Genomic DNA, 13670 nt, shown 5'->3' with positions numbered 1-13670 from the left:
AACCTCCAATATCAGCCTCGTACAATCTAATCTCCCACTTACAATGTTCTTCAGTAGCTGCCATCAAATGTAAATGGGAACAAGACCGCGGTCGTGGGGCGATCGTGGCTGAAGAGTTGGGAGTTCGCCTTGTAATCGGAAGGTTGCCGGTTCGAGGCTTGGACAGTCTCGGTCGTTGTGTCCTTGGGCAAGACACTTCAACCGTTGCCTACTGGTGGTGGTCAGAGGGCCCGGTGGCGCCAGTGTCCGGCAGCCTGTCAGTGCGCCCCAGGGTGGCTGTGGCTACAATGTAGCTTGCCATCACCAGTGTGTGAATGTGTGTGTGAATGGGTGGATGACTGGATATGTAAAGCGCTTTGGGGTCCATAGGGACTAGTAAGGCGCTATATAAATGCAGGCCATTTACCATTTACCTTAACTTTCATATCACAGATGAACTGTGGGACTCTGTCCTCGGCCAAGTTCACAATATATCGATGTGTGCTCAACACACTCTCATTCAATTTAAGATAGTTCATCGGGGGCATTGATCCAGCGCTAAGCTGGGGTGTATATACCCAGAGGTGGATCCAATCAGTAGAAGGTTTGGGGGTGGTACATTACTTCATATGTACTGGTCCTGTCCTTTGTTGACCAACCTTTGGACCTCTGTTTTCCAAACAATGTCTGAAGTCCTCAAATTAAACTAGAGCCACTCTGTGCTATGTTTGGTGCAGACCTGAAGCTGCCCAACTCCAGACTCAGAGCACTAAACCTTTCATTACTGCTGGTCAGACAGCTATTTCACTAAAGTGGAAAGACTCTTTTCCCCCCTCGCATGTGCAATCTGTAAAAGATATAATGTCCTGCACGACTTTAGAAAAAATCAGATATACAGTTCGTGGGTCAAAACACACATTTTATAAACTGGGGTCCCCTTTCTGGATTTCTTTGAAAACCCACGACTATTGTTTCTGAGTAACCCACGGATTCTCCCCCTTCCCCGTTTTTTCTTTTTCCTGTCTATTTGTTTGGTTATTTGGTTTTATGTTTGGTTATGTGTTTTTCTTTATATATTTAGTCGCTGCCAGTTACTTGTTGTTTAATGGTCGGGGAGGGAACGGAATGTGAAAATTCTGAAGTACTTTGTATTACACGTTGCTCTGAAACCTTTGTCTAATAAAATGACTTTTGAAAGAAAAGACAACTACTTCACTGAGAACGACCTGGACTGGCAGGACAGTGTTGGGGTATGCAGTGATGGTGCAGCTTCAATGACTTGCAGGCATCACAACATCATGTTCTTGATCGTGCACCAGCAGCTAAATGGACCCAGTTTTCTCCACCATGAAAGCCGCAGCAAAAAAGATTTCACCAGAGTTCCACGAGGTGATGGATGTAAGTGTGAAAAACATCAACGTCATTAAAAATAATGCTGTGAACTCCAGATGTTTTGACGAGCTTTGTGAGGACATGGAAGCAGATCGTGTCCAGCTCTCTACCACGGTGAGGTGAGATGGGACAGGAATGGTCCTCAAGCGTTTGAGGAAAGTTGAAGTTTCCTCTTGAAAGTTGAAGCTTTCAAGAGGAAACTTGCGTTGTAGAATTAGAGGGCCCAGGAGACGACGATGGACATGTTTCCACTTTTGTCTCACATCTCGGAAAACTCCCCTCAGGTAAAGGTCCGTGACTCTGTCAGCACGTTTCACAACTGACACAGACATTTGATGATCCCTGAGGATCCCAGAGAAGGACATGTGTGGATTTTGGACCCATTTCCTGTGGATCCCACTGTAAATGTTGCTTTGCCCTCACATCTGGACTCACAGCTTCTGGAAGTTTCCACCAACAGCACTTTAAAGTTGCAGTGGAGCAAACTTGATGTGGGCTCCTTCTGGAGTGCTGTCTCAAAGGAGGACCCGTGTCTGGCACTAAGAGCTGTGAAACTCCTCCCATTCACAACTACATATCTGTGTGAATCAGGATTTTCCATTGTGGTCACAACCAAGACCAAAGCCCGAAACAGACTCGGAGAGTGATCCTTTCCCCAACCCTACCCAGACCGGATCTGATCGTGTCTCAGAGGCAGGCTCAGGTGTCTCAGGTAAAGGGGAGTTACCTGCTGTGACTGTACATTTGTCTTAAACATAAAGAGTAACTTCTGGTTCTGCCAATGAAAAACGGTTTACTGCTGAAACTCACAGATTATATGTCACGGCTGGGGCAACAGTCATGTGGTGTAATGAGAAAAGGACCCAAAATGCAGGTACTGGCTGGGGTGCGAGTGAGTGTTTATTTACAGTGACAGCGAAGTACAAAAACAGGAAATAAGGAACAGGGAGCTAATAAAACCTCGACTGGGCAAAACTAATAAACAAACCTGAAAACATAAGGACACGGGATGATACACGGAGATGACATGGAGAAAGCAGGGGAGACACGGAGAAAGACGGAATAACACAGATGAACCGACGGTGAGCGCAGGTAGATACACACAGAAGGGAATAAGGAATGGCCCAAACAGGATGGAGACCAGACCATGGAAATCAGAAGAAATTAAAAAATAATAACAATAAACTCAAAACGCTGGGTCACCGACCCGGGACCGTGACTTTATAGGGCTATATTTTTATTTGCGCTTTGTTTACATTCTATAACAGTTTATTTATTTAGTCAGAAAATTATTTTGAATGTATTTATTTTATCATCACATTATTTATCCAGTTTTTTCTTCTCTTTTGCTGTAGTAAAATTGAATTATGAATTATTTTTGTGTAATTAAGCCTGACTGGAGCCTTCAGTTTGATTCCCATGAAAGTTAACCTGTTTGGCATTTTGTTCTTTGTGCAGGTTCACATACACATAATAAATAAATGTCTTTGTGATTGTTACATTGCATCATGTCTTCATCATGTTTATTTGACAAGGTTTTAGTCGTTAAAATGAAGTAGATTGGATGTAGTTATTAACGCCAATTTATTCAGTGTCAGTAATAGCCCAAACCTCGGGCCACTGTGTAGTGGAAAGGTTGGGCCCCGAGGTAAAAAAAAAAAAAGGGTAAGAACTATTAAATTCCTCTGCGCTATACTTCCTGTTTTTTGCACAAGACGTGCAGTCTACTCTGTGACTTTTGGCCTACATTCTAACTCACAAGGGCGTTTTCCTACACTGGGCTCTATAAAACAATATAAACAGAAAATAAGCATTAAGAATATATATTTATTTCATAACAGAACCCCTGGAGGACTGAAAATCTACACAAACATATGTGCACCGAGGTGATGTCTCTTTGAGTTTACTGACGATCACTGATCTGTATCTGCAGAACCAAAGTCTGCGGGTAAGCTCGGCCGTTCAGCTTCGACTTCAGGAGTTCCTTCACCAGGTGGCACGCCACATCGTCATCTGCATGAGCCGCATCACCTTGCCCTAAGCCAGGTACAGCATGTGTAAAGCACCTGTTTGCCTGTTTATTGTCTGTGTTACATGTTGAGATGATAATGACCTGAAATATTTTTACACAGGTTTTAACTGAACAAGAGAAAATAAAACAACTTGAGAGTAAACGAAGCTTTGGTCCATCAGCTGAAGTCTGACAAGATGTGCACACGTTTTTACTAATTTAGACTTTTGTATCATTCATGTCAAATATTTCAATCTTTTGGATTTATCTTTCATTTTGAAACTAACAGCATGCGGTTAAATGCTCCAGTACTTATGCTGTAGTTCCTGTAGTGATACAAAGTTAAATGCTAATACTAACATTACATTAACATTACACTAAACTAACAACAACACTGTTCAAATTGACTCTGAAATTAAAACCTTTTAAATCATAAAAGATCGAATTAAAAGTGTCAGTAAACTTTTTACCTGAACATGTGGATGTAACCACACCTACTTCCACCAATAACAACTCCCACTAATATCTATCCCACTTCTTTAACATGTAAGCAAAACTTAAATTCATTTATTAACAATGATTATGTTGTACAATATGGTTGTTTCTATAATTATAATCTTATTATATTTGTTTATAATATAATCAAAATGTATGAATGTCAAAGTGATCCTCATACACGAAAGCTGCTGTGATCATTTCACACGTACACACAACCGTGAGCTAAAGTCATCTAATTAAAAACATGTTATTGTCTTCTCTGTCTGTCTTTCTGTGTGTGTGTGTGTGTGTGTGTGTGTGTCCATCCATTCACTTATCTATCTCATAAAAAAGACAATAAAAGAAAAAAGACAATAAAGCTTAAAGTATTAACTGTAACTGTTAATATTGACACAAAGACAGATTCATCAGGATGCCACATCACAGAGTAACATCCAATCACATGCCAGACTGATAATGCCTACTGTTGCTAAATGAAAAGGGGGACAAAAACAACACCAAGAGGCACAAAACACAATAAACACTAAAAATAAAACCAAAAATGGCACCAATAGATGAAAAAAAACAACGCAAAAACACCACAAAACACCACAAAGAGGCGTCTTGACGAATGCTCAATCATTCAGGTAAGGAAATCCCAGAGAGTTGATTCTGTTCATCTGGACATGCACTCTGTGGGAGTGGCACAATGCTGTCATGGTCCTGGATCAGTGACCCAATGTTTTGTAGCTTTTTCATTTGTGTTTCTTGACTATTTGTTATTTAGGGTTGTCACTGTTAATAGTGTTCTATTTATTTTATTTATTTATTTATAAAGCACGTTTAATAACAACAGGGAGCTGACCAAAGTGCTGCACAAAGTAACAGTTAAACAATGACTGACAACAACGACAGGTAAGAAAATTAAAATTAGGATAAAAGAATTGGTAACTCACACAGTTTCGAAAGCCAGAGTAAAAAAATATGTTTTAAGATGCGATTTAAAAAGAGTGACAGTCGGGGCCTTTCTAACGTGGAGAGGTAGATCATTGCACATTTTCGGTGCCACAACCGCAAACGCCCGATCTCCTCTATGAACCATCCTAGACTTATGTAAGGAGCAGGTGATCGCTTGATCGAAGGGCTCTAGAGGGCGTATAAAGCTGCAATAGGTCAGACAAATAGTCCGGTGCCTGGCCAATTAGCACTTTATAAGTCAAAAGTAAGATTCTGAATTTAATTCTAAAACGCACTGGAAGCCAATGAAGGGAAGCACCGGAGTGATATGTTGGTGTTTCTTCACTCGAGTGAAAAGGCGAGCTGCAGCATTCTGTACCAGTTGGAGCCGGGCCAAGCTGGACTGACTGACACCCACATATAGTGAACTGCAGTAATCCAGTTGAGATAAAACAAACGCATGAATGGCTCGTTCCTAAAAGATAAAATAGGAGCTTGGATAGGAGCCTTAATTTTAAAAAGGACCGCTGGACAACTGAATTAATTTGTTTCTTGAATGTAAGTTTGCTCTCCAAGAAAACCCCAGGACTGTTCTAGTCATTCCTGTTCTCAGGGTTTGTATTTTGAGCTCCTTCTGTTCTGTGTGACTGTGCCTGCCCTCGTCCCACGTCTCCATGTTTCCTCCCTGTTGCCATGTCTGACGTCTTAGAGTTAAGTTTGAGTCTGTGCATACCCGTTGTATTTCCTGTCTTACTTTGAAGGTCCACGTCTAGTTTTTCTTCCCTAGTCTCATTAGCCCTGATTTCTCCCAGCTGTGTTTCCCTCCTGTCTCCTATTCCCTGGTTACTCCACTGTGTATATAAGCTGTGTTTTGTCCTGCGTGTTGCTGGTTTGTCTGCATGGTCTCAGTGTGACTCTGTGTCTTCTGTGGATGTAGGTTTAGGTTCCCCTTTGTTTCTGAGCATCCATTCGCCGCTCCTGCTCACTTATAAATAAAAGCTCACTCATCCCATCAAAGTCAGCGCCTGTGTTTGGGTCCTTACCGCACCTCCACACGTCTGCCGTCGCAGCTGTGACAAATATGCTCAATACGCTATGTCCAGATAAACAGAAGCAACTGTTTGGTAATACAAAGAGACCAAAAAACCCACAAAGACCCTCAAAATTACAACAAAAATAACACAAAGAGGAATGGGACAAAAAGGGACCCAAAAAATCCCCAAAAAACAGCAACAGGACACCACAAACCAAAACAAAACGACATAAAATATGATTGCTGTTTAATTTATATATATCTCACAACAGTAGTCATGTGAAGGTGGTTTTTATTGTAATCTAATGATACAGAAAAAGCCCCGACCCGCTATGAGCAAGCACTCGCCGACAGTGGGAAGGAAAAACTCTATTTTAGGAGACAGAAATCTCTGGCAGAATCAGGCTCAGGCAGGGGGCCGTGATCTGCCATAACCGCTGGGAGTGAGGGCAGAATGACAGCCATAGATTCATCACTGTCATGGGTAGGGATGGGTACCCATGATGGCACCAGTTTTGACATAAACGGTAGTAACCAGACCGAAAAGCAGCGCACATTTCGGTGCTTTATTTCGGTGCTTTATTTCGGTGCTTTTTTTCGGTGCTTTTTTTTCCTGAGATGTCACACACTTTGGATTCCAGCCAATCATTTTACCTTTCCAAGTGTAGCAGCCCTTGGCATCAAGAACGACAGAAGAGTCTCTAACGGGTGCAGCCATTTATTTCCTCACCACATCCGGCTCATTCTCTGGACATTGAGCACCGTGAAAACTATAAAATAAGAAAAAATTGATAACCGTACAGTCCTTTTGAACTATAACAATGAGTAATAACAACAATGAGCTTAAGTGAATTCAGGTAAGTTCAAACAAGTAATTCTGAGATATACAGTCACAGATTAAATAAAACAAAAAGGGTTACTTCAAACAGCATCAAGGAGTTATACAGTTCAGTTAAATAAAATATAGCAACAGATCACCTCTTATCACATACCTCAGTCCGCTTGCCAAGGGTGCAAACTCCGGTAAACACTTAACACTTTGGCCCGTTTCTCATGGGGTGCTGCTAGCTTGCATGACACACATGTCTAGCTAAAAAATAGCACATAAGTAAGTAACGTAAGTAAAGAATAAAAGGTTTTCAGATAGCTCACAATACAAACGCAGCAACATACCTTACATTAGAAACACACTTATCATACTTATCAAAGTATTATCGTAACTTACATGGACTTTGTACAATTTATTCCTGCCGCGATAGACCGCTCCATACATGTTACGGGGCATGCCTCTGAGCACATCTGTCCTTAGTGCGACTGCGCATATAGTTCCGACAACCCCCGCAAGGATGACTTATGGTACAGATCAGCGGTTCATTACACTCCCACCAATCATGCTATGAATTACAAACTAGCTAATCATACATGATTTGAACAACAACAAAATGAAACCACTTCAACCAATATACAGGTGTACAAACATCATAGAGCAGGTTCCACCTGGACTGTTACATTGTTTATGTCAGTTCCTCTCATATAATAACATAGTTGTTATTATTCTCTTTCAACAAGAACCACCAGTTTTTGAATAGGCCGCTCGATAATGGGGGGCTTGAAAGCACGGTCCTGTTTCTTGGTCTGACTTTGGACCCCTACTTGAACCTTGACCCGACGGACTAAACCATCATCGCCTTCGATAGTTTCAACGATACGCCCCAGTTGCCACTGACACCTTGGTAACATATCTTCCTTGATGATAACAATGTCATTCACTTTTAGATTACGGCGGGTTTTGTGCCACTTCTGTCTTGTGGAGACATTCATGAGGTATTCTCTTTTCCACCTACCCCAGAACTGCTCAGTTAAGTATTGTACTCTACGCCACCTCTTCGCTGCATACAAGTCTTCTCTCACAAATTTCCCAGGTGGTGGTAGAGCAACTTTGGACTTCATCAGTATAAGATGGTTCGGAGTAAGAGGTTCAGGTGCCTTTGGGTCGCAGATACTGCCCACAGTCAAGGGGCGGCTATTTACAATAGCCATGGCCTCATAAAACAAAGTTCTAAGAGAGGCATCGTCTAGTCTTCCTGCACACTGAGCGGTAGTGGCATTTAGCACATTACGAATGGTCCTAATTTGGCGTTCCCAGATGCCACCAGCATGACTTGCAGAAGGAGCATTGAAAACAAACTCACACTGTTTGTCTGCCAGGAAAGCCTCCAGTGCCTGCATGTCACATTGTTTGAGAGCCTCTCTGAACTCATTTCTGGCTCCTACAAAGTTTGTGCCTTGGTCACAGCGGAGTTGGCAAACAGCTCCTCTGAGGCTGATGAAGCATCTAAGGGCATTGATGAATGCATCTGTTGATAGGTCTTCCAGCATCTCGATATGGACAGCACGTGAAGACAGGCATGTAAAGATAAGCCCATACCTTTTGTACTCCTTACGGCCCCGCTTGGTGGAAAATGGACCAAAGCAATCCATACCAGAGTACGAGAAAGGAGCAGAGGCTTCAGTCCTTTCTTTCGGGAGCTCTGCCATGCGTTGCTCCTCGGTGGGGCGCCGAAGTTTTCGACATTGCACACATTTATGTATTAACTTGGCAACTGCTTTGCTTCCCCCAAGCACCCAAAACCCATTTGCTCTGAGTTCTGCTAGGGTTTGACTGCGACCCTGATGACAGATGGTGGCATGGTAATGAGACAGTATTAGTCTTGTAATGTGACTTTCCTTTGGAAGGATAACCGGGTGTTTTAGTTCTCGACTGAGCGTTGCCTTTGTCAGTCTTCCACCGACACGAAGTAGTCCTTCATCTAAGATGGGATCAAGACAGCTTAGGGGGCTAGAACATGGAAGAGAGTTGCCCTTCTGAAGTGTCTTTATGTCTTGCAAAAAGGCTTGTTGCTGAACCAGACCGATTACTAGCTCACAAGCTTTTCTCCTTTCCTCTACCGTCACAATGCTGCTGACACGATCTGCCTTCATGCCTAGTCTCTTAATTCTTGCAACTACTCTAATGAGCGTTGTCCAGCTGGAAAAGCGGCTTAGACGGTTCAGAATGTCATTTTGCTCATTGGCATGGGTGGCAAAGGTTTTCACCGATTTAACTTCAGGGTCACAAACTAGCAAATCTGGTGAAAAATGTAGTGTTGGGTGTATCTCAGGTTTCCATAGAAATTTAGGACCTGATAACCAGTTCGTTGACAGAATGTCCCCTGCACATAGACCTCTCGAAGCGTGGTCAGCTGGGTTTTCTGCCGTATCCACATAGTGCCACTGAGCAGGGTCTGTGGTTTCTCGGATTAGCTGAACACGATTTGCGACAAACACATGGAATCGCCGTGCCTCATTGTTGATGTAGGCCAATACAACTTGGGAATCAGTCCAAAAGAATTCCTCGTCAATCTGCATGCCGAGCTCTGTTTTTAACATGACGCTTAGCCTTGCGGAGATTACTGCAGCCGAAAGCTCCAGCCTTGGGATGCTCATGAGCTTTGTTGGTGCAACTCTTGCTTTGGCTAACACAAGGCTACAGTGTACTTCATCCTTTCCATTCTTGTATCTGAGGTAGGAACATGCACCATAACCTATGTTACTAGCATCTGAAAAGTGATGCAGTTCCACCCTCACTATGTTGCCAAAATCTGGAGGATGGTAGCATCTGGGTATCGCTATTTCCTTTAGCCTGTGTAGATCCCTTTTCCATTGCTCCCACCGTGCATGTAGGCTATCGGGGAGCTGATCATCCCAACCTATGCCCATGCGACACAGCTCCTGGAGAATACATTTACCACTCAGGATAAAGGGAGCTACAAGACCAAGAGGGTCGTAGAGGGAGGAAACTGCAGACAGGATACCACGACGAGTTGAGGGTTGATCCCTTTTGTCAATGTTGAAGCTGAAGGTGTCACTTTCTATTGACCACTGAATTCCAAGTACGTGACCCTCCGCTGTTGAATCCAGGCTAAGGTTGAGAGGTCCAGTGGTTACTGCCCTTTCTGAAGGCGCAACACCACATAGCGCCTCCACCTTGTTCGAGTTAAATTTGTGCAAGTGTAAACCACCAGTCTTACACAGCTGTTGTGCATTGATAATCAGGTCTGTAGCTTCTCTGACTGATGGGACACTAGTTAGTCCATCATCAACGTAAAAGTTCTTTTCAATGAAAGCAGCCGCCGAAGGATAATCGGCTTCGCATTGCTGTGCAAGATATTTAAGGCCGAAATTGGCACACCCTGGAGAAGAACCAGCACCGAAAAGGTGCACTGCCATTCGATACTCTTGGGGTTCTGTTTCCAGCTGACCGCCCTTCCACCATAGGAACCTCAGGTAGTTCCGCATGTTGGGTGGGACATAGAACTGATGGAACATTTTTTCAATGTCGCAGGTGATGGCTACTGCTTCCCTCCTAAAGCGGCAGAGAACTCCTACTAGAGAGTTTATCAGATCAGGGCCAGTCAATAAGGTGTCATTCAGAGAGATGCCCAGAAACTTGGCTGAACAGTCGAAGACCACCCTAAGTTTATCTGGTTTCCTAGGATGGTACACCCCATGATGTGGGATGTACCAAATTGTCTCTCCCGCCTGTGCCGGGGGGGCTGGTTCTGCAACACCTTTGCTGATGGTTTCCTCCATGAATGCTGTGTAATGGTCATGGTACTGCCTGTTGGACCTTAACTTCCTCTTGAGGTGTTGCAAACGAGCTTCAGCCAGTCGCTTGTTGTTTGGCAGCATGGGTGGAGAGCTGCCCTTGAAAGGAAGTGGCATCTCATAGTGTCCATCCTTCCTTTTTGTGATCGTGCTGCCGAGGAGTTTTACAAAATGAACATCATCTTGAGAAACATATTTATCTTGATAGTTTCTTTCACTGAAATCCATTTCTAGGACCTTTAACACATCATTGACCGGAGGCAATGGCATTTCCTTTACTGCCACTCTGTGCGCAAAGCTCTGATGTTCCTTTCTATCAAGATATGGATTTGATGATCCTATGATGCTCCAGCCAAGCACGGTTCTTTGAGCGAATGGATGGTTTTCTGACCCTACAATGACTTCTAGAGGGGCCAGTGCTGATGGGCAATCATAGCCAATCAGCAATCCCACTTCACAGTCTTGAAGTGGCTGCAGCTTGTTTGCCAATTGCCTCAGATGTGGCCACTGAAGTGCGGTGTCCTTTGTAGGAATGTGAGACTTATCGACTGGGATGAAATCCCTTGTGTATGCCTGGCGTAGCTGAACATGCGACTCACTATGGAGCCCACGAACTTGCAATCCACAAGCCACTTTACTAGCTATGACTGTGTCTACTGCTGTCATTGTACTGAGCTTTAATTGCACAGGCTGAGTCTTCACGTCTAGTGCAGAGACCAGATCTCCCAAGATGAAAGTTGAATCGCTCTGTGTGTCGAGCAGAGCATATGTGAGAATCTCACTGTGGGGGTCTTCTGCCAATGACACAAAAACTGGAACAATGCTAGACGTAGCTGAGGAGTATCTTGTCAATGTGTGTGACATGACATTGCGGACTTCCTTTGTCTCATTTCCTGCAGATGGTGAGTCACTGTTTAACATTTCACTGGCTCCCTCAATTCTCTCTATGTGCAAGCAAGTTGGATGATTTCGACCACATTTAGTGCATGTGTGCCTTCTTTTGCATTCTTTACTAGTGTGACCCTTTCTTAAACAGCCGAAGCAAAGACGGTTTTCACGAATGAAAGCTCTCTTTTCATCAGGAAGCCTTGTGGCAAAGGTTGGGCACTTTGCGACACCGTGTGTTTCATCGTTGCAGACGAAGCATGGTGGTCTTGGCTTTGAAATTAAGGTCCCTGGTTTACCTGCAGAGTGCTTAGCTTGAGCACTGGTGCTGAGTGCCTTGGTTCTCTTAGGAAGCCTTTCGTCTGTTACTTTAGTGGTTAATAAGAAGGGAGAAGCAATGGGGTTGCAGGCTATTCTAGCTTCCCTTTGTAGAAATCTGGTGAAATGAGCAAATGGTGGATACTCTTGACATCTGTCTAGTTCATCCACAACAACGCGACCCCATCTGCGTACCAGCCATTCGGGCAGTTTTTTGAGAAGTTTATGATTTTCTTCGCAATCATTTAGAATTGCCAGCCCTTTAACATGAGGGATGGCCTCGGTGCAACTTTGAAGGAAATCTGAAAACTCTCTGAGGGCTACTGGGTCATTGGGAGCTATTTTTGGCCATTTCATCAGTTTATCCCTGAAAGCCTTTTGGACGACAAATGAACTTCCATACCTCTCCTGAAGAATCTCCCAGGCACCCTGATATGCATCTTCTGAGTTTCGATAGAAGAATCCTTCAACCGCTTTCCGTGCCTCACCTGCAAGATAACTTTTCAAGTACAACATTTTTTCACAGGCGGGGAGGGGTTTGTGGCCAATCAATGCCATGAAGGATATTTTCCAGTCTATAAACTTTAAAGGGTTACCAGTGAACACTGTGGGTTCAGGTGCAGGCAGACGGTTGGAGACAAACAAGCTTGCAAGCTCCTGTGTTAAGCTGACCTCCTGTTGCTTTTGCAAAATCTCAGGTGGTGCACACTGAGGTCGAAATGATTCAGCCTGTGGATTCAATGGATTCTGAGATTCAATGATTTGGCTATCAAGTTGTGATTTGTCATCTGGTTCATACTTAAGGCTTTCCAATCCGTCGTAGTTGTTGTAAGCTCTCACTCTGGCTGCTGCTACTTTTACCTCATTTTCTGCCTGTAGCTGTTGCAGTTTAGTTCTCTCTTCCTCTAGCTTTGCTGTCATTTCTGCAATCATTTGTGCTTCCTTGATTTTCCACTCATGCTCTAGGCTACTCAACTTGGCTTGCTGTTCATGTATTCGTTGCATTGCCTTCGCCTGTTCTAGTTTAGCTGCAAGGTCAGCTTCGGCATCCACACGTTTGCTAGAAGTCGTAGAGGTGGCTCTGGAGTATGAATCTGAGCCCTTTGAATGCTCTGAAATAACTGTTTCTGTTTCAGTTTTCCCAAAAACAGATCCATACTCCTCCTTACTTAATATCATCCTTACACGCTCCTTCTCGAGCCTGTCATTAAAAATCTTATCTATATCTTCTAGTCGTTTACTAATGAGATCACAAATTTCTGTTGTTAGGGCAACACATGCATCCATTTTCTTGACAACATCTGGAGTAGAAGTATGATTACGTCGGATAGGCTCATACAGTTCATGCACTAATGCTTCTTTAGCCTTAATGTCTGTTTGTGTTCTAACAAGGTCTTCGTTTGAGCAGAAACCTTTCAGCTTTGTTCTAACTCCTCTTGCTAACTCCTTCCAGGACTCATATGCCTTGCTAAATGACCTTTCATTTTTCTTGGCTTCCTGTTCATGCATCTCCTGCCCCTTTTCTGTTAGTCTTCGCTCTCTGGAGCTGGACCTGGCCTGTTGTGCCTCTGTAGATTTGTCTATTTCTTCAACGGGGGACAACATTATTATTAATTTTATTTTTTGGCTTGTTGCACCTGCCCTTTTAAGTGTATATATCTGAACTTAAATGGGTTGAGTGGTGGTTTCAGACTTATTAACACTCAACTTAGATATTTACACCTTTAACCTCACAGACTGGCAACGAAACCCAAATAATTTAACACATAATAATACTAATGATGCCCTCAAATCAGACAATTTGCCACTTAAGTTTTTACAGAAGTACAACTGATAGCATAAAGCCCAGATTCAGTCTTAGACATTCTGATGCAAGAAATGTGGGATATTCAGCATCACAAGTTTACATGCTACTGTGTTAAATACAGAAGAGGTCTTTCTTTCTTGCATTACTTTAGACTGCCATGTTGA

At 43.3% G+C, this 13670-nt stretch overlaps 1 protein-coding gene across 3 annotated transcripts in view; it reads left to right on the top strand.

Annotated features, from left to right (window-relative positions):
• The window catches only part of nyap2a (neuronal tyrosine-phosphorylated phosphoinositide-3-kinase adaptor 2a), a 38750-nt gene that overhangs the window by 19725 nt on the left and 5355 nt on the right, over positions 1-13670 (top strand). For 2 of the 3 annotated variants that reach the window (XM_006809169.2, XM_006809168.2), the window contains one exon: positions 3305-3417. In XM_006809169.2, coding sequence (XP_006809232.1) covers positions 3305-3417 — 113 coding nt within the window. Of the gene's footprint in view, positions 1-3304; positions 3418-3503; positions 4136-13670 lie in introns of those variants that run through there. The other variant, XM_006809170.2, reaches the window with a different exon arrangement.

Source organism: Neolamprologus brichardi, chromosome 14 (genome assembly GCF_056152115.1).
Source record: "Neolamprologus brichardi isolate AB-2024 chromosome 14, ASM5615211v1, whole genome shotgun sequence".
NCBI lineage: Eukaryota > Metazoa > Chordata > Actinopteri > Cichliformes > Cichlidae > Neolamprologus > Neolamprologus brichardi.
The sequence above is the reverse complement of the archived record's forward strand: the minus strand, read 5'-3'. Positions and strand labels throughout refer to the sequence as shown.